Here is a 21894-nt window from a genome sequence, read left to right as displayed (position 1 = left end):
ACAGACCCTGCCCCGCCCACCCCCACCCCACCCCCCACCCCACCCCGCGCAGCAGCCCGGCAGGCACACGGCCCCAGCGCGCCACATACCAAAACCAGCCCCGGTTAGTTTTTCTTTCATCTTGTCACTTTGGGAATAAAACGCTATATTGTCATTAGCTGGTTAGGGTCACGGGTCAGGTGACCAGCTCCAGGGACAGTGATGCAGAAACCAACAAGGGACTCTCCTTACCGTTCACAGTGATCGTCCCTGTCGTCTGTGGGACCCCGACCAGCGTCACCGGGTACAAGCCAGATTCCGCGGGAAGGGTGAGTGCTGCAGGGAGAGACTCAAACTCCACTCCACTGGTGAGGAGGCCCTGTAGGAGGTGAAGGAAGGGGAGTCCTGTGAGGGGGCAGAGCTCGGGCCCACGCTGCACGGCCACTTCCTAGTGAGCTCTTCGACATTCACCACACGAACTATGGGAATGAAAAGGCCAGCAGCTTTTCAAAACCCACAGAACTTCAAGGGACACCGGTAAGAGCTGAACGCCAGGAGTAGGGTGGCCAGCAAAAACTCCAGCCGGGGTGTGTGTACTATCGCAAACGAGAATGTGGACCCAAAGAAAGAAAAATAGTTTTCCAAAGACAAAACAAAAACATAAGAGTGTGGCGTTGATTTTTCTCTATGAATTATTTGTTCATCTCAGTGTAGAGCGGGCGCTCTATTTCAGACTTATGTTCAACCAGTTAAGATCGGTGTGTGCACAAATTGAATGAATGCTTGCTTGTAGACTCACACTCTACTGGGTGCCAGGCCAAGATACAGGAATAATGACGTGTGGCCTCCCCACACACAGGAAGCTCACAGACCTTAGCTAAACGGAAGTAAAATCGGTGGGTGTATATATCCAACATTTAGCGTTTTCAACGACAATGGGTCTCAGGCCAGGTGGCTGGTGGCACACATACCATGTTCTCCACGCGGAGCTCAAACGGCATTGGGTTGTACACCATCAGCTGAACTTCACACACGTCTCCTTGAACCCAGTGGAAATCTACAAAACACACACAGAGGATCCCCAGGGTGAGTTTTCGTACCACGGTTATTCTCAGTTCCTCCCTCTGTCGGTTTATCAGTCCAGCACCATGCACAAAACTGCCCCCAATGGTCTCTGAGTGGCCACCGCTGAGACACAATCTTTTAGTCGACCCAGAAGACCCCTGAGTCAATTTCTAAAGCTCCCACTCTCCGGTAAGATGAGACCACGTGGAAACACTTAGATTAATAGAAAATGGGTTAATATTTAAGACAGAGTTAGCCGATAAGAAACACTAGTAACTGACCAACACGGATGGATGGGCTGACCAACTCCAGTAGCTTGCACAGTTGCAGGGTGCTGACCACGGGTGCCAGTGAACCCTTCCTTCTTCATGAATGCCAGGGAGGCACTCTGACGAGGAACCCCCATTTCAGCTCAAAATGCATATTTAGGGGTGGGGAAATGAAATTTTTATTGTATGGCTTCTGAAGCCTTTCTGGAACTAGCTTGATTAGTTGAGTCCCTGCTGGAGGCATGAAGACTATGTGTCTTTGGCTTAAATTTCAAATGTTTCTAACAGAATCTCCGAGTCTAACAGGGGAGTTATCATGGCATCAGGAATGTGGTACCAGAAATGCCCTCGGGGTTGGAGGAAGGGGATCCTGAGAACGCTTTCCCAGTCCTCGCCATCCTTCATGTCTGTCTGTGGGTCACTGTGCTGCACTCTGCTCTTTGCAGAGACACCACAGTTCAGGCATCACGTCGGAACATGATAGGATGAAGCGTCTTCTAGGTTTTTTTGTTTGTTCTGAGGCAGGGCCTTGTTGTTTTTAAGTAGTCTGGATGCGTGAAGCGATGGAAAAGTCAATGAGCCAGGGCAGGAGGACCCCATCGTCTGTCTCCCGTCAGATGAAGGGAGGCAGCCCCGTCAGAGGTTCTGCCAGGGCCCCGCACAATACAAAGGAACAACTGACTTTCTCTCCTCCTGCCCATGGTGTATGCTGAGTGGGTGGGAAATGCCATCTGCCTCTCGTTGTTGTTATCCAGTGTACCTGATTAGACACCTCTCACGTTGTCATGTTCTCTTCAGAACACAGCAACAGGGGTAAAGAGCCTGCGCCTGGGGCTGACGTTTCCTTTTCTGACGTAGGATGACCTTTTGTGTGCTGTGAGTATCGTTGCTTTTATTGGTTGCTGAATGAAGCTGTTTTGGCCTGTGTCGGGGAAGAACATAGCTAGGCAGGGGGGCCCAAACAGAGTTACAGAGAGAAAGACGGTGGAGTCAGGGAGAGGCCATGTAGCTGCCGAAGGAGTAAGATGCCAGAACATTACCGGTAAGTCACGGCCACGTGGTGATACACAGATGAGTAAAAATGGGTTAATTTAATTGTGAGAGCTCGTCACTAATATGCCTGAGCTATTTATCAAACAACTATAATTAATATTAAGCCTCTGTTTATTTAGGAGCTGGCAGGTGAAAGAGAAATCTCCATTTACAACTTTTTTGTTGGTCTGGTCTGGTTTTGAGGGGACAGGGTTTCTCTGTATAGCCCTGGCTCTCCTAAAACTTGCTCTGGGACCAGGCTGGCCTTGAACTCAGAGATCCACCTGCCTCTGACTCCTGAGTGCTGGGACTGAAGTCGGGGGCCACCACGCCTGGCTGGAGGCTATCTTTCAAAACAAAGACCAAGATGGAAGTTCAAAGACTCAAACACGAATCCTCAGGAATGGAATTCACCAGCATTCCGTGTCGCCTGCCTTCTCTCGGGATGTTAGCCCATTATCTCTTGCTTTCCTTCCTTCTTAATTGCTCTCTCTCTCTCCCCCCCTCTCTCTCTCTCCCCCCTCTCTCTCTTTCCCTCTCTCCCTCTCCCTCCCCTCTCCCTCCCCCCCCCCTCTCAGACAAGCTCTCGTATACCTGGCACATTCATTGCTGGGGATCCAACCCAGGCTTCAACAGCTCTTCTTCCTCTCTCATTTTCACAGGGAACAGTTTTAGAACATGCAGAGCCAAACCAGGGCGGGCCACCCTGTTCCCTCAAGGCAAAGCCACTCTGTGTCTGCCCGGGCTTCCCCAAAGCCCACGGGCTTAGTGAGTAATAGCGGGGACAGCCGTTAACAGCCCCATAACCTCAAAGAACTTACTTGCATCTTGCCCTAATCTTCACACATGTGTTTGTGCTCTACCTGCACGGAATGGAGAGGAAAATGTGTTTGGGGTAGGGACCTATTCTAGTCTCACATAGACAGTCCTCAACTTATATCCCAGTAAATCCACTACAAGCTGAAAATGTACTAAAGCAAAAAGCACTTAACTAGCCAGGAGTGTTGAGGCCTGCCTGCAACCCTGGTGCGTCAAAGGCTGAGGCGGGGAGGTCTGGAGTCCAAGGCTACATAGTGTGTCTCAGGTAAGCCCAGGCTACACGGCAAGGAACTAACTCAAAAACAAAGCATAAATGCATTTCACACACTCTGCCCATCAAACATCACAGCCTCGCCTAGCCTCCCTAAGGAGCTCATGACAGATACTACCTACGCTTGAGTGGATCCATCCAACGCAAGGCCTCTCGTAGAACAAGGTGTTTAATGTGCTAATATTGTAGTAGTTTAGACAATGAGTTCAACATGGAGTGAGGCTCTACTTTAGTCACCATTGGGATGACTATGACCTTTGGAGGAGGGGCCTTTGGAGGAGGGATGGTAACCGGTAGGCACACGCATATGGTCCCTATCTATCTCTGCCACGTGGCAGCCCAGGTGTTTGTGGCTTCTTGACCACCCACGAATCATCTTTCATTAAGTAAGTTTCTAAAAAGCAGATCAATGGGCAACTGCCAGTCTAAGGCAACACATGCGACGAATTTCCAGGAGTGTGTGAGCACAAACACACGCGAGTGTGCGCACACAGACAACCTGGCCAGAAACTCAGTCCTCCAGAAGACACCGACAGCGGCCTACCTATTTTCTTGTTGCGCTCCTCTCCACGGCTGTGCGCGATGATTGGCGAATAGATGAAGGGGCTCTTGGTGGACACGGTCTGCCCCAGTAAGGTTTTCACCTTCTGCGGCCTGAGGCTGGTGGGGAGACTTAGCAGCTTCACGCTCCTGCCATGGCAAACAGAGAGCAGGCACTTGCCGTTAGGATACTCACTCCAGACCAGGTATTAAAAAAGCGTTGACCTGTTGCCACCCTGTGCTGTGGAGGTCCTACAGCTTTGGGTCTGTGGGTCAGGTCCCTTCGCATGTTCTAGCAGATCATAGATGAGGTGAATGTTGGGGCGGGCTAAGTCATAATAATCTTGGTTCTGGGCCAGGGCAGGTGTAGGGTTAGTCTACCAGCCAGTTCTCCCAACCACGCCAATGACTCTTTGCGATGAGCACTTGCAAGTAAAGACGTGTGGACAAAGGGGTTTACTGCATGACTCGCTGTGTCACACTGCAGCTTCCATGAAGAGATTTTTAATTTTTCCCCTTTTTTCCTCTTAATTTTTATTTTATTTGGGGGAGGTGCAGGGCAGAGGGCAGATGCAAAGGGGTGAGGAAATGAATGGGATAAAGATAATACACATAGGATAAATAAAAGAAAGGTTTTAAAAAGTAAAGATGAAGGGACGAGCTCCCACTCCATAGGAACAGGCAGCAGAATAAACATTTCCACACCGCAGACCAGGAAGGTGAGATCCCTCCCTCCCAGGCTGGGAAGCAGCCCAGCTTTCTGTCACCTTCTCCAACACAAGGCTTTCTGTAGTGATATATTACTTATGATTTATTAAAGCTTGACTGAGGATTCAGAAAAGCAAAGTCAACCTCCAACTGTAGAGATCAGGCAGTGGTGGTCCACGTCTTTAATCCCAGCAGCCAGAAGCTAGGAGGTGGTGGTACACACCTTTAATTCTAGCAGTCAGGAATAAGAGATAGACGGGTGGATCTCAGTGAGCCCAAGGCCACCCAGATCTATACAAGTTTGAATCAGTCTAAAAGAGCTCACACCTTTGATCCCAGCACTAGAGGGTATAAAAGACAAGAGGAAGGATTCGGTAGGAGGCATTCCTTCTCCAGCCACGCTGAGGACAGAGGTATTCAGTCTCCAGCCACGCTGAGGAGAGGTTACAGTCTGAGGCTTGGTGAGAGCTCATGGAGACGGGATCAGCCCATTCAGCCTGAAGTAGACGTAAGAAGCTGGTGGCCAGCTGCTTTGCTTTTCTGATATTCAGTTTGAAGTTTGTACCCCAGTATGAGTCACTGAGTCATTTTTTTATTTGTGTTAAACGGTCCTTCTACAAAATGAAGAGCCAGTCGGGCCTCGCCTGTGGAACTGGGGTGAGGATGGAGCTCCAGCTTCCTGCTCAGGACCCCACTGTTCTGCTGTCTGCTGTTTCTTCCCAACAGGTCTGCCCATAGCAGAGGGAGGACAGAGCTATCCACAGGGTCAGAAGAAGACACCATGTAGGAGGTGCCAACACACACCACACTGGTCTCAGAAATGGCTTCTTCACCATCCACAGACCCCATGCTCATGGTCATGAGTCAAAGGCAGTAGAGACAACTTCAGAGGTACTAAAGTGAGCCAATGTCGCATTAAGGAAAGAAAATTCAGCGGTCCCCTTGGATTAATTTGACTAAGAATGAATATGAGCTTTACCTCTCCGGATCCCCTGTGTTTTCTGTCATCTGTAATCTGTCCAGTGTGTGAGTTTGATCTGCCCCCATTGCCTGTATCCCTAACAAAGATCTTTTCTCCGAATTTACTGGACAGCACAGAAAGTGACGTGTGGGGAAGGAATGAGGGAATACTTTGTAGAAATAGTCAGCAGGGTTTTGCTAATAATAAATAAATAAATAAATAAGTTGGTTTCGACTGACTCCAGTCACACAGAGCACTAAAAAAGGGCTGTGGAGTTAAATTAATGCAGCTTTCGATGAGCATGGTAGATATTAGTTTCAATGTGCATGGTAGATATTAGTTTCAATGTGCATGGTAGATATTAGTTTCAATGTGCATGGTAGATATTTGTTTCAATGTGCATGGTAGATATTTGTTTCAATGTGCATGGTAGATACTTGTTTCAATGTGCATGGTAAATATTTTTTGAACAAGGTTGTTTTGACCTGTCGCCTGTTTTCAACAGGTGATTACTGCAGCATACCCTCATAGTGCTCTGAGTCAGGAGCATGGAACTTAAGATTAGAGTTGCGCATTTGCATTCATTGTAAAGTTTGACTACATAGGAAATCCAAAGCGAGTAATGTTGATTATTCCGCTGCTCTCTTGAAGGTGGGTTAAACAACCAGGCTGAGTACACAGCAGGACAGCAGTCTTAAGTGACCTCAAGGAGTATTGTTAGCTCAGCTGTGAAGCCAAGCAAAAGCTCCAGTCCCTTTGAACGAAAGAGATATTTTCATAAAAATGTACTACCCACCATGCTCAAGGCCATCCAAGTCAAGTACACACTGGTACCTTCTGGAGGCTGAGTATATGCAGTCTGTGCACTACTGGTCCCAGCACCATCTCAAACAGCTCAACACATTAACGAGAGTGCTACTGTTATCTCCCCCACTATCGACCAGGAACCGACAAAAGAGACACCAAGTGTAGCCCACGGTCCCGTTAATGGAAAGTGACGACAACCAGAAACACCAGCTCTATCTAAACCACAGCACTGTGAGGCCTCTGGGACCAGCCTGGCCTGGTGGCTGAGATCAGGAACACCCTAGGCCAGACAGAACAGATAAGGATGAGGATGAGAGAGACCCAGGTTTTTCCACCCCACCTCCTGGCTTCTGGAAGGGACAGTCACACATCTAGCACCACCCAAGGGCTGGGGAGAGCAATACATCATAGCCCTGTGTGGGAGCAATACATCAGCCTCCAGGTACCTACATGGCAGCCCTGCAAAGCCAGACACTGAGGAGGCCAAGAACAAGACAGCACGACCTGGGTCATCAAGAACCCACAGCAGGCCACCGTAGTGCCTAGGACACCACCTACTCACACCAGGCTCAGTGTGTGGGGCACACCGTGCTATATGCAATAAGTCACTGCAAGGTCTCAGGCACAACCCAACCCACGCTGACTAATGAGAACTACTGTACAGAGCTGATCTCACTTGGAAGGGACGGACTCCTAGAGCAGTGGTTCTCAGCCTTCCTAATGCTACCACTCTTTAATACACTTCCTCATGTTGCGGTGACCCCAACCATAAAGCTATCTCTTCGCTACTTTGTAACTGTAATTTCGCTGCTACAATGAATCGTAATGTAAACATCTGATATGCAGGATGTCTGATATTCAACACCAAAGGGTGACCCACAGGTTGAGAACCACTGTCCTAGAGGACTCCAGCCCACCCTATGCCAAGAGCCCCTACGGTACTTAGCACCCAGGCCCTGACAGGGTTCAGGTCACATGCAAGGGACGTGTCCACCACCCACAATAATAACCCATGTGTCAACAGTGTTAGAAGATGAGGTTCACTCTCTTGGATTCCTTCTCTGAATGCACTCCTCCATCACACTGTCAACCTGGGACCAGAATGGCCTCACAGCTATGCTCTGAATCCAGCTGTGAGCTGGCTGAGCTCCACTGCCTTGTCCAGCACTTGATCCTGTTGCTCTTGGTAAACGCAGCAAATACACTCCCAAAAGCTGAACTTCAAACTCAGTGTCCAAGTCTTCTGAAGCTAAGTACTGTGGCGATGGTTCACAGCGGGCTGTGGAAACCCTATCTCACGTGATCTCTCCCCCCCCCCCCACCACCACAAGGGCCCTGCCTGAAGCTAGTGCCCCTCTCAGACTGAGACTCACCCTGAAGATGACAGAAAGGCCCTCATTACAATCTGAAGGACCTACCACTGATGGCTTCACTCAGCTTTTGCTTATAAAGTCCTCTGCTAATACATGTCACTAGACGGGTGTTTCCTCTGGTCCACAGTTCTCCTAGGGAGGGATGCCCCTTGGAAGACAGACCCAACCTGACCCCGCCCTCCTGCACCACCCACCTGGGGAGGGGCCAGTTGAGAACAGGAGCCTATATATACACGTCTTGATCTAGCTCCCAGGGTGGCTTGCATGCTACAGACAGTACGTATTTTGTATCGCTCTGTATGTGCTAATCTAGGCCCTCCCGTGAAAGAGGCTTGCAGCTAGGGACAGCTCACATGCCTGCCAATGTTTTTTTTTTTTTTTTTTTTTTTTTTCATTTGCCTGATACATGCCAAGCATTCCTGTGTGTTGTAAATGGCAGTGGGAAGAGGGGAGTGGCCCACAGGTCTCTTGCAAGGAATTGTTGGACTGCTCGAGGTAACGTGTTGGTACTTGTCATGGCATCCGTGCACACAGTAGGTCAGCAAGACCTTTTCTCCTTTTCCCATCTTAAGACAATGATTATTCTCCAACAGCAATATAGCTTCTGGTACAAAATGGCAAAGCTGGACACAAGTAAGAGGCACTGTCTCGAGGCTGGCTTTAACTACATAATGTCCGGAAGCCATATTAGGGTATGCCTAGCGCATGCTTCCAGGTGGGCAACCCCTCTTCCCACGAGTTGCTAAAACGGTTTTATCATCTCAAAAAACAAGAAGATGCTCAATAAGAAAGGGCATGAACCATCTATTCTAAAAACAAGATATCATAGTTTTGAGGCATCTCCAACAAAATTAGCTTGTATCTAACAATTCCACTCAGTACCTCTGAAACCTGACTCCCTGGTATGGGCTGATTTCTTTTTTTTTTTTTTTTTAATAAAGTTTTATTTAAATTAAAAACAATTTTATTTTACATACTAATCCTAGTTCCCTCTCCCTCCTATTCTCCCATGCCCCCCACCAACTCCCCATCCATTCCTCAGAGAAGGTGAGTCCTCCCATGGGGGATCATCAAAGTCTGTCACATCATTTGGGGCAAGATCTAGGACCTCCCCCCCCCCCATGCATCTAGGGTCTGCCCATGACTCTACACAGATCTGCTGGGCAAAAAAGAACCTTGAGGAATGTTTGTCTAGACTAGGTTGGCCAGTAGTATGTCTGAGGAGGACTGTCTTGAAGCAGACAACACCATTCCTGGAGCTCGGGTCCCGAATGGTTTAAGAGTTGAGCACTGGAGCACAGAGGTCAGCACCAGGAGCCCAGAATATTCTATTACACAAGGCTTTCTAGATTTAAAAATGACCCAAGTCACAATACAGATACAGAAATATTAAGAAAGATTTTTCTAGCCAGGCCACGGTGGCACACTCCTTTAATCCCAGCAAGTGGGAGGCAGAGGCAAGCAGATCTCTTTGAGTTCAAGGACAGCCTGGTCTACAAAGTGAGTTCCAGGACTGCCAGGGCTGTTACACAGAGAAACACTGTCTCAAAAAGTGAAAGGAAGGAGGGAGGGAGCTTAGTTTTCCTAAACTTTAGGTTTGAAACTGAATCATGCCCTCAATCCCAAGTCAAATATATTCCACTTTAAAAGCCGAGGAGAATAACCCAGAGAAGCCAGAACCCTCTTCCAGAAACAGATGGAAGCAGATGCAGAAATCAACAACTAACCCATGGGCCAGGCTCCTGGAGGACAACAGAAGTGAGGGAGGAGTGATAATATGAAGAAAGGAGTCAGGACTATGATGGGGAAACCCACACAATCAGCTGACCCGAGCTAGGGATCACTGACTCAGGTCTGACAGACGGGGAACCTGCACAAGACTGAACTAGACTCCCTTAACATAGGTGACAATGGTGTGACTGGGACAGTATATGAGTTAATTTGTTGTTTTGGGGGGGCTGTTATAGTTGCTATTTTGCTTTGCTTTGGGTTTTTTTTTTTTTTTTTTAAAGAAAGGGTTTCCCTGTGTAGCTCTGACTGACCCAAAACTTACTATGTAGCCCCACATTCTCTCACACGGAAGTTCATGTCAGTAACAGGCAGCTGACCCCCAAAGAGGGGTGAGTGATACTACCCCAGAACACCGCAGGACTGTGAGGGGAGCCCAGGCCCCTCCACAGCAGGGCCCAGGCCATGGAAGGACCCTAGCACTGTACACCTCCATTTCTGCTTCACAGAAAAATGCCACATTGTAACTGCTTCCTTTGAGCCCTTAAACAAAGCTTCCTGAGATTCAGAAGTTCCTCCAAAATATGGGCACAGCGGAGGACCCCATAGGACCTGGTCCAAGCTGGTAGGTACTGCAGTGCATGGCCGGGATATCCCGAGGTGGGGGGGGGGAGAGTGGGGGAGAGGGGGAGGGGAAGGGGGAGGGGGCACGGGACGCTAACTGCAGCCACAGGTGAGTGAGTAGAGACACTGGGAAGAGAGAGGCCATCTCAGTTCCCAAATAGCCAGCAGCAAACCCAGGGGAGGGAGTCAGCCCACACCTGTGAGCAGGAGATGACCGGGTCTGGCTGCTTTCCATCCTGGACTAGAAATCAACAGGGTCCCATCTGTCCACAGCTCTATCACAGTAGTAGGCATGGACCACGGCAGCTACACGACAACACTGCCCTCAGTTCTGCCACTTCTGGGAAGCTAAGCTCAAGCCTAAGTAGGTCACGAGCCATGAAAATGGGGGTGGGGTAGGAACTGGGAGGGATATGGGGAGAAATGGAGATGGGAATGCGGGATAGGATAGATATTTTCATATTCACTGCATACACGTGTGGAATGCTCAAAAATAAAGAACAACTTTTTTTTTTTTTTTTTTTAAAGTGAAGTCATGAGCCAGAGGGCCAGCAACAGAGGCAGAGCGGTGCCCCACACCCTACCTACTGCCTCACCTGACAATGGGCAGCTTGGTAAAGGGCACAGGAGGCAGCGTGAGGCCATCTGGAAGGGTGATGGGCTCCATCGTCCCGGGACACTTGGCTGTATAGTTCTCCAGGCTTTGAGTCACGTCTTTCTTTTCTGAGGAGAAAACAAAAGACAATGTGGGTTCGTTCCGTGGACAAAGTACAAAGTGGGTGGCTTTTGTTCAGCTTGATCCAGAGCAATCCAGGCCAGTCCTTAAGGAAGGCTTCCATCAGAAGTAAAAGGAAAGTCGCAGTGACAGCTCTATTCCTTGAGACACACCAGCAGCTGCCACCCTGAAGGCCCTATGGGTATGGAAGGAGATGAGCTATGATCCTCCGGCATGTGGCCAGCACCAGGGAAATAGCCTGACCAAGGGCCATAAAGCCAGCAGGCAGGGCCAAAGCTCTCTGAACTTTTGAACGGTATTTCCTAGCCATTACTAAGCAACAAGCACGGCACAGGAACCAGTACCTACACGGCCCACGCTGCAGTCTGTCCATGGGACAGACATGCGACAGACATGGGAGCAAACAGCCACGAAGTCTCTGAGGCTGCTAGCGGATTTTGCAAGGGAAACCTGTTTGCTGCAACCACTGCTGCACACACAGGCACACCACACACACACACACACACACACTCACACACACACTCACACACACTCACACACACACAGACTCATATACACAGGCACACACACACACAGGCACACCACACACACACACACACACTCACACACTCACACACCACACACACACAGACTCATACACACAGGCACACACACACAGGCACACCACACACACACCACACACACACACACACTCACACACCACACTCACACACATACACACTCACACACTCACACACCACACACACACTCACACACACAGGCACACACACGCAGGCACACCACACACACATACACACACTCACACACACTCACACACACACTCACACACTCATGCACACAGGCACAAACACTCACACACACACACTCATGCACACAGGCACATACACACTCACACACACCACACACACGCACACACTCACACACACTCACACACACTCTCTCACACACTCACACACAGACACACACACACCACACACACACACTCTCACACACACACAGTCTAGTCACGGGGGCAGTAAAGGAGGACACAGATGGTGGTGGCGGTGTTTGGATATTAACCACAAAAGGCTCTCCGACAGCACAGATGGTTCCTTCCCAATACTACACATGAAGTCTGGCGAGAGGAGCAAACAGCTCGCCAAAGGCCCCGCCCTGCCTTTGACCCTACGTCCGACCGTCCGTGGTGTCCCCACCATGGTGTCTCAAAGGCCTAAGGGAGGGGAGCGGAGGCAGGGGACAAGGGAGCTCATGCCTTCTACAAAGTTTTTTTCTCTTAAAAACACCAGAGAAAGTCAGTCAGAAGGGGCGCCAGAGAGAATGGGGTTCAAGTCAAGGACTAACCCTTCCTCAGGCACGGTGCCACACTCTCAGGAAGCCTCCTACAGAGCCTGGCTGTCCTAAAATAAAAGCAGTGGCTCCTTTTCCACAAAAAGCGTGCAAACTCCCTGAGGACAAGGTGGCACACTACAGGGCAACAACCTGCAGACACCAGTCCTGGGCACACACCTTCGCCACCACAAAACGACAGGCAGGGATCATGCCGTCAGGCCGGGGACCGCGAGCCCTAAAGGTCCAGACCTGGGCTGGACTCGCCTGTTAGAACCCCAGCCAGATGTCCTCTGTGGAAAACAGACATGACTAGGACCACTTCCGAATCTGCCCCCAAGGCGACAAACGTCTCTAGGACTAGAGAGACGGCGCAGTGTTTAAGAGCACTGGCTGACCTTCCAGAAAGCCTGAGTTTGGTTCCCAGCATCCATGGCGGGTGGCTCACAACCACCTGTAACTCCTGCTCCAGAGCATCCAATGCCCTCTTTTGGACCCCAGTGACACCCACACACGTGTGGCAAGCACACAGAGATAGGAACAGAAATGAGTTCTCAAAAGTTCTTTAAATGATCAAATAACCTACACAACTTGCAGTCTTCCGAAGGGCTCGAGGACACCTATTTGCCCCAAGTTGGGGACAAAGCCTGGCTTAGGAAGAAACTCAGCACCAACCAACCCTGTGCCGCTCTGGGCAGATGCTACTCAGGTGGAGAAGGTCTTTCTTTGATGCCCAACATGCCCCAGCACACGACACAGCACAAACGTGCAAGGTCGATGGCCCTTCGCCTAGGGAGCTGAGCCATGTCACTCACTGAGCCTTCCCATCAGGGTTCCCGCTGCTCGCTTCGGATCAGCATTTTCCGGGGTGCGAGGGCTCCCTATGGGGGACCCCAGTATCCATGGGTGCTCCTGGCTACGCTTGAGCATAGTTACCATCCAGGGCCTGGTGGCATCCTGCTATGCTGTGTCTCCCAGAACTCGTGTGTGGCAAACCATCCGAACTACAGCGAGGTCGGAAATCGGAGCCTTTAAGGGAGGTATAAGGTCTCAAGGGCCAAAAAGGAACCAACGGGTGAGGGCTGACCATAGGTATCCCATGAGACCACAGCATGGAGAGGGGGCTCAAAACACCAGTGGCTCCTGGCATCTGCTGCAGGGGCCAAGCTTCGGGAAATCACGACAAATCCTAACTCACAGCCCTTAATGGGGAGTGGGAGCTAATAACGCCTTAATTTATCTTGCTCAAAAAAAAAAAAAAAAAAAATCAATATATCTCATCTTGTTTTGATCAACGGTTTCAACAATGGTGCCACCTAATGCACTTGAGAGCTACTTTTCCACCCCAGAAATTAAAGAATGCATACAAACAAAAGAACACCTTTAATGAAATCTAGCTATTACCTAATTATATAACTTATAAAAGGAGAAAATGTAATTGGCAAATTCTTGATGGTAAACGGTTCTCGGGCCACGGTTGATGCTGTCATGAAGGACCAATGCATCGCGGTTTCACAGTTCATTCTTGTTCTTGCTGAGTAATACCCTGAGACAGCCATGTCTGCATTAGGCCAGCTGTGGAAGCTAAGCAGTAAGAGGAAGAAAGACACACACCTTGAGAGAGGGAAGAAACAGTACCGATGCGGCTGGCACACCCTGACACCCCACATTTGGGTCAGGTTCAGGGGAACGTGGCTGGTGCTTTAGCACCGTGACATGGTAAGGGTATAGAGAAGAGTGAGCCCCACGGCACTGCCAATGGGCCTCCGGCTGCCGTGGTAACCACAGCAAACAACACGATGCCTCTTAAAGAAGGCGCAGTCACACCGTCACCTGTGCAGACAACCCTCGGGGATGAAATCAACACCTCTCCAGGACACCCACCCCTTGTTCACAATGCTTACGGTATACAAACAACCTGAAGATAAAGACACAGAGAATGAGGTATGTATAAAAAGTACACTGAGGAGGGATTGGGAAGATGCCACAAGGACCAGAATTTAGATTCCTAGCATCCGTGTGAGGTGGTTCACACCGCCCGTAACTCCAAGTCCAGAGAATCCAACGCCCTCTTCTGGCTTGTACATGGGTACTGTACACTTGTGACATGACACTCATACAGATGCACACATAAATAAAAATAAAATCTTAAACAGTAATTAAACCAGTAATTCTGGTACTCGGGAGATGGTGATGGGAGGGCCCCTGGGGTTAAGCAGCCAACCAGTCAGGCAACTCCAGACTCGGTGAGATTTCCTAACCCCAGGATAGGGAAGGTGGAAAACAACATCAACCTCTAGCCTCTATGTGCACTCGAGCATGTGAGGATCACACACACACACACACACACACACACACACAGAGAGAGAGAGAGAGAGAGAGAGAGAGAGAGAGCCATACATACACCACACACACCAAATAAGTAAGCAAATAAATGAATAATAAAAAACACTGGGATATCATTTGGCTGTAAAAAGTACATCCTGCCATTTGCCAAAATATGAATGGACCTGGGTGCTGTGCTGAGTGAATAAGACAGAAACACAAAGAAAATGCTACATAATCCAAGGAAAAAGAATGACTCGGTGGTTCTGCCTTGGGGGTGGGGAGGGTGTGAAGGTCAAATGATGCAAAAGACAAAGATGCATAACAAAGAGTCTGGGGAGCCAGGGTACCCACGAGGTGTGAATTAAAATGACAGATTAGGGATTATCATTAGGCGTGTTTTAACTGTTCTGTCTCCAGAAAAGTCAGTATATAAAGTGGCAGATATAGTCATCTTCTGGAGTACCCAATGCTGTGACCCTTAGTGCCTGTTGCAAGCCTCAGATATGCGCAATAAAAAATAAAGAGGGAGTTTTGTAATTCCCCTAAAGTTGGCAGTTTTAACATCCCTTTGTTAAAATAATGAAATCAGTAAGAACACAGAAGAGGCTGGTGAAGCTGCAAACCCATTGGTAAACTGGTATCTATGGACCACCAGAGCCATCACTGGAGAATCTAGATGCTTCTCGGCACTTTGGGGCAATTCACTGAGGCACGCCATACATATTGCCGTAAACAAGTCTCAGTAAAATGTAAAAGACTGAAATCATACAGAACATGTTCTCCAACCATAACAACATTAAAATAGGAATCCATAACAGCAGAGTTTAAAGTCCCTACGGGCCCAAAGTAAAGCAGAATTCCTGTGTACACCCACAAGACACATGCACATTCCAGAATGCACACACACAAACACACAAAACACACTCCCTTAGACGCATACACAGACAAGAAAAACATAAGGCACACATATCACACACACACACACACTCCCATGGGCACATACATAAACATATAAACACCCATAAGACATATGCATCCACCTCCAGATGAAACGAGGAACATTCTTAAAATTGTCTTAACTGAATGTAAATAGAAACAGACTGGTGTGTTTTGAGTGTAGGCTCATGTATTACTGGGACTGTTTAAGAAAGATTAGGGTAGGTGTGGCCTTGTTGGGAGAGGTGTATTGCTGAAGATGAGATTTCAGGTTTCAAAGCCCAAGACATGCCCTGTCTGTCTGTCTATCTGTTTCCATCTCTCTCTCTCTGCCTGCTGCCTTTGCTTTGGGTCAGGACGTAAAAGCCCTCAGCTACTTCTCCAGCACCATGAATGTCTGCTTCCCACCATGATGATCATGGGCTAACCCTCTAAAACTGTAAGCTGGCCACCAAGAATTGCCGTAGCCATAGTGCCTCTTCACAGCAATAGAACAGTGACCTAGACTCACACCGTGTCAAATCCAAGATGCCCAAAAGTGCCTTAGAGGGAATAGCATAACCAAAATACGTACTGGAGAAAGACGGCACCTTCAACAAATGATGCTGGAAAACCAGACACTTGTGTGAACAAGAATGAAACCCGGTCCTCTCCCCTTGCATATAAATCAATTCCAAATGCCTCGAAAATCTCGATGTTAGACCTGACACTCTGAAACTTATAATGGAGTGCATGGGGAGTACACTTCAGGATACATGCTCAGGTAAGGGTTTTCTGGGTACATCTCTAGTTGCACAGAAAACAGGACAAACAGTCCTCAAGTGGGGCTCATGAAATTAAAAGGCTTCTGCAAGGAAACTCTATCGACTCAAGAGGCAGCCTAGAAAATGGGAAAAGCTTTGCCAGCTGTACACCAACAGAGGATTAGTGCCTAGAATATACAGGGAACTAGAGGGGAAACAAGAAAACAGACCACCCAATTAAACAATGGGCTGTGGAAGAAGAAATACAAATAGCTCAAAAAAAAAAAAAAAATAAGTATTCGCCATCCTTAGCCATCAGGAAAATGCAAATTAAAACTACTTTGAGATTTTTATCTTGCCACGACCAGAACAGCTAGGATTAAGAAAACAAAAGGCAACAAATGCTGGTGAGGAGTCTGGGATCAAACAACCCTAGTGTGCTGCTGAGGGAAGTGCAAAAAAGTGGTGCAGTTGCTATGGAAACGGGTGTGTCGGCCCCTCAAAAGGAAGTGGAAATCTCTAAGATGGATGCTTTCACCAAGAGAAAAATAACAAGGTGCAGAACATTCATCTCTGTAAATGATATTTGTGGAATAAAATGTGAGATTGTGTCAGCAAAAAAAAAAAAAAAACAAAGAAAATAAAAAGAAAGAAAAGTAGAAATCAATCCAGCATGCGCAGTAGCTATTACACAATGGAATCTCATTCGCGTACAAAAAGAATGAAACTGTGAAACCTGCCCTTAGAGTAAGTGGGTGGGACAGGGAGACAGTTTATCCAGATCCAGATAAGCCAAGCCGGCTTCCTCTCACGTAGCTCTTAGCATTAAACCCAAAGAAGCCAGGAAACTAGAGGGAAGTTATTGGGGGGGGGGGGGACATTACGGACTGGTAGATTTGAAGCTGATCTGAAGGGAAAGGGAAATAATGAGGAGGGAGGTTTAAGTGGAGAGGGATGAGAGAGTAGAACAAAGGACGGAGTGGGGAAGAGAAAACTAACACTTGGGAAGCTTACAATGTACTATTTTAAAAGTTTCATAGGCAGACAGACAGACATACAGACACACACACAGCCCAGACAGACATACAGACACACAGATACACACACACACACACACAGAGAGAGAGAGAGAGACAGACAGACAGACAGACAGACACACAGACACACAGACAGACAGACAGACAGACATAAATAGTTTAACTGGAGTTAAACATAAAGGAACATGCTCCTTTCAAAACACATAGCTCGCCAAACAAAAAGGCCAGTAGCTGGTATGGGAGTCACTTCTCCTCAAGTTTCCCGTCAGGGGTGTCCCAGAGACCTCCGGAAAACTACTACCATTGTTCTTGGTTACCCACCAGAATGTGATACTAAGACCTGACTGCTGAAGACGCCACGCCCTGCTCACAGGACACGAAGAAACTGAGTTTGTACGGACCATGAAACTTCCTTCCTGCTGGCTAGGGCTCATGGTACTAGATGGTGCTATGTTCGCTTCTGGGCAGCAATGTCATCAAGTGGCCTTGCTCACTATGAACCCACGAGCTAAAGTAACGACCCACCGGAAGAGAGCCAGCCCCACAGGCGAATGGTGGCAAGAATGCTATGGCAGTAACCTAACAGTTCCCGATTAAAGGCCAGCTCCACAGGAGGAAAGCTGTCTGGTGCAGAAAATCTAGCCGGGGACCCATGCCTGGAGAGCTCACTGGCCCCAGAGTTAATCTACTACTGTCATTCTGCTGAGTGGACATGATATCAAACTGTCTTCTACACCTGTGCCTCTACCCACAAAGATTAACACAGAACTCCGTCCTTGTTTCAGTCACTGTTTTACTGCTGTGAAAAGACACCATGACTAAGGAGGCAACTCTTATGAAAAAAAAAAAAAAAAAAGCACTAATTGGAGGAAGCTTGACAACAGCTTCAGAGGTTAGTCCATTATCATCATGACAGGAAACACGGCAACAGGCAGGCAGGCCGGCGTGGAAGTGGCCGGTAGCTAAGAGCTACATCCTGACACAAAGGCAGAGAGACACAGCGCCTGACATGGGCTTTTAAAACCTCAGAGCCCACCACCAATGACACGCTTACTCCAACAAGGCCCCCTAATCCTTCTAATTCTCCTCAAATAGTGAAACTCTCTGATGAGTAAGCATTCGGGTATATGAGTCTATGGGGCCATTCTTACTCAAACTTCCACAGTTCTCATTAGAATAGCTTCTATATGCAGTGTATCGTAGTTAATGCGGAAGTTCTCATCAGACAAGCTTCTATACATCGTGTATCGTAGTTAAAGCGGAAACTCACACCTGGTCAAAGAACAGAGAGCGTCAGTGGAGGGCTCAGCCACAAATGGGACGGACACACACACACGGACACACACACACACACATACACACACACACACACACACACACAGGCTTACGGGTCATCACAGAACAGGTGCAGGAAGACAGAGTCAGAGGTCAGGGAGGAGCAGTGGAAAACAGTTGACTTCGGGATGTGACCACACCACTGCACTCATGAGCTCACAGCAGCGACAATTTCAAGCCAGTCACTTTGTATCCTGGGGCAATGAAGGCTTTACTAATGCCCACCCCTGAGGACGGCTTCAGGGGAAATCACAGTCAGTTTTCTTTAAGGGTTTGGCTCTTGGTAGGTAGAACACACTTCCAGCGGATGACCCCACAACCAGCAGCATATTGGACTTAATGTGTGATTAAAAAAAAACACAAAAGGACAGGAAGTTAGGGGGTTGGGGAGGAGGAGTGGATCTGGGAGGATTTAGGGAGTGGGGAGGAACAGGTGAATATAATCAAAATATAGTATAAATTCCGAAAGAATTAATTAAACATTATATTTTAAAATGATTCTTAGGGAAAAAAAATAAGAATCCAAAGTGAACTATTTAACAAAACACACTGTAAAATCCAGGAAATAAATAAAATTATACTCAAACTAAGTATAGAGAAAATAATCGATGAAGTGGAAAATAAGGAAATCAATATCAAAGTCAGTTTCTGTGCCAGTGAGAGATGCCTGCCACCAACCCTGATGACCTGGGTTAAATCCCTGGAGTCAACATGCTACAAAGAAAAAAACTGGTTCCACAAAGTTGCCTATGACCTCTACATGTATACCCTGGCATGAATGCATGTGTATGTGTGCACTCAGTTAACTGACTGATTAATTAATTAATCTAAAAAAGCTGGTTTGTAAAATTATTAATAAATTTTAGGAGAGAAACTCAAATCAGTTCCCTAAGTATAAGAGCCAGGAACAAGGACACACACACACACACACACACAGTCTCAATACGTAGCTCAGTTTGTCCCTAAATTCACAATCCTCCTGCCTCAGACTCTAAGGAAGTGTACCCCCCTGACTTAAACAACCTACAAGGCAAGAAAAACAGACACGTTGCTTCCCTCTGCAGCGAGACAGGCCACCTTTAAAGAAGGACAAAGTCGGCTGTCATCATGACAAAGATTAATAATGCCACAGCCAGGGAGGCACCTAAAACTGTCAAGAAAACAAGTCTCTTCCAAACAGACTGTTGATGAGATCAGATAAACATGCACGGAGCCACGTGAACCACCTCCCACCGACATTTCTCTACATCTGTTCTTCACTTTTCTACGCGGCGATAGGCTGGGGTCCCCCATAAGCAATCACTCAAGCTACCAAGATATTCAATATTCCCTCTATGTTCCTTTCAAGTATACAAACACGTTCTACCAAAGCAAAAGGCAATTACGGTAAGCTGTCAGCCTATTGCATAATTATCCATTTAAACTGCTACCTAGGAAAACTTTTAAGCTCCCCAGAGGCTTTAATATAGCACTGGAAAGGAGAGAACACCCAACAAAGACTCAGTAAATAACCAGAATCTGCAAATCTGCCCTTAGGTACTGGTCAGGTTAAATCATGGTACAGACAGGCAGCGGTGGCCCACGCCTTCAATCCCAGCACCTGGGAGGCAGAGGCAGGTGGATCTATGTGAGTTCAAAGCCAGGCTGGTCTACAGATCGAGTTCTAGGACAGGCTGCAAAGCTACACAAATAAACCCTGTCTCGAGAAAAGAACTTAAAAAAAAAAAAAAAAAAACACATACCATGGTACCCAACAAAATGTAAATTTACTCAACCACGTACAGCCACAATTACTAAAGCTTTTTAATAGAACAGAAAATGTCCATTGTGTTGTGTTCAAATTAGGTGTGGTAATTTGAGTGCCCCCCCCCGAACACTCGCTCCCCAAAATGGTGGTTGTTTGGGGAAGCTGTGGAAATTCCAGGACATGGAGTGTGACAGGAGGAAGTAGAGTTTGTGGCCTTGCCCCGTTCCCTGTGTGCCGTCTGAGACCTGTCACATGCCAGGCACTGCGCTGAACACCTTGCACACATCACTGTCTCCTCTAGCTGTCTCTGGAACTTTACCAAAAGTCAAGTTCATGGGGCACAATTTGAGGAAAGGCAATGTTAAATTACTTAGGTCTATAAATACCGGCCACTTTCTGGGTTAAAAACACTGGCAAATGAGGTAAGGTGAATGTGGGCCCTGTCCCCAGGAATCCCCTACCCTGGTGAGGAAATCAGATGGGCTAACAAAAGCAAGAGGAAGACACTGTTGACTTCTCCCTGACAAGGACCAGGGTTGGGCCCACCAAGAGGAGCGGTGTGCAAACCACACGGCGAGCTTCGATAATGAACGACTGTCTGGAATATGTACTACATCCGACTCAATCACCAACGTCTTTCAGATGGCAGTCCTGCAGCTGCACGCTCGGCTCACGCACCAAGGGGACGGCCCTAGCTTTATTGTGAACACTGATGAGAAGGAGCTGATCCAGGAGACAGGGACCTGATGTGAAGAGACCGATGTAGCACAGCTAAATGGCTGGCGCTGGGCTGTGGCTACAAAGCAAGGAAGAGGCAGCCCATGGACGGGAACGACGCATCAGGACGGCCATAACGAGCCGACCCACAGGAAATGGTGACTCCAAGACATTTAAGCTTCCAAGGACGACAACGACAATGATGATACCCCCAGAGGCAAACCAGAAATACAGGGAGAAAAGGTAACACCCCGAGAGGCAGACAGCCTTCGGCTGGGAGCTGACATCCGGAGGTCAAGAACCCCACATCTCACTTGGAAAAAACATGAGCAAATCGTTTTAAATCACAAAGTATATTTTGAGCAGACACGAGCTCCACACCTAAACCCCCACCATAAACCTTCAAAGATGCTTTTAATTTATGCCTCCATTGACCTTTTCTGTACCATTTTTAATAAGCTTCCCCCCCCCCCAATAACAAATCATTGTCTTTGGCATGTAACTGAATTTGTGATGTTTTCTCTTGCGGCTAGTTGGTTTTCGTTCCCAAGGTGACACAGGTGACACTCTGGAAGGCATTAGGCTTCCGAAGCCCCTTCTGATTTTAAGACAAGGAGTCCACAAGCTGCAGCACACTGTCCAGCAGACGCCTCTCAACTGCCAGGTCTGCCTGGCCTCCAGCCGCACCATTCGCTCCACTGAAGCTCAGCAGAGAGTGGAGGAGGAACTGGGAGCCTCTGGAGACTCTAAGTCATCTCTCCTTCCAAGTTCCGCCCTCCCCAGGCCCAAGAAGCCTAGATGAAATGAGGCTGA

The 21894-nt window shown here is 48.1% G+C and overlaps 1 protein-coding gene across 4 annotated transcripts in view; it reads right to left on the bottom strand.

The window, feature by feature from the left end:
* Window positions 1–21894, bottom strand: part of Trappc9 (trafficking protein particle complex subunit 9) — a 405567-nt gene that overhangs the window by 307794 nt on the left and 75879 nt on the right. For all 4 annotated transcript variants that reach the window (XM_051202715.1, XM_051202717.1, XM_051202714.1 and 1 more), the window contains 4 exons: window positions 10773–10899; window positions 3980–4125; window positions 951–1036; window positions 232–358 (listed from right to left, as the gene is read on the bottom strand). In XM_051202715.1, coding sequence (XP_051058672.1) covers window positions 232–358; window positions 951–1036; window positions 3980–4125; window positions 10773–10899 — 486 coding nt within the window. The remainder of the gene's footprint in view (window positions 1–231; window positions 359–950; window positions 1037–3979; window positions 4126–10772; window positions 10900–21894) is intronic.

This window comes from Phodopus roborovskii, unplaced genomic scaffold (genome assembly GCF_943737965.1).
Source record: "Phodopus roborovskii unplaced genomic scaffold, PHOROB, whole genome shotgun sequence".
Classification (NCBI taxonomy): Eukaryota; Metazoa; Chordata; class Mammalia; order Rodentia; family Cricetidae; genus Phodopus; species Phodopus roborovskii.
This window is presented reverse-complemented; position numbering and strand designations above follow the sequence as displayed.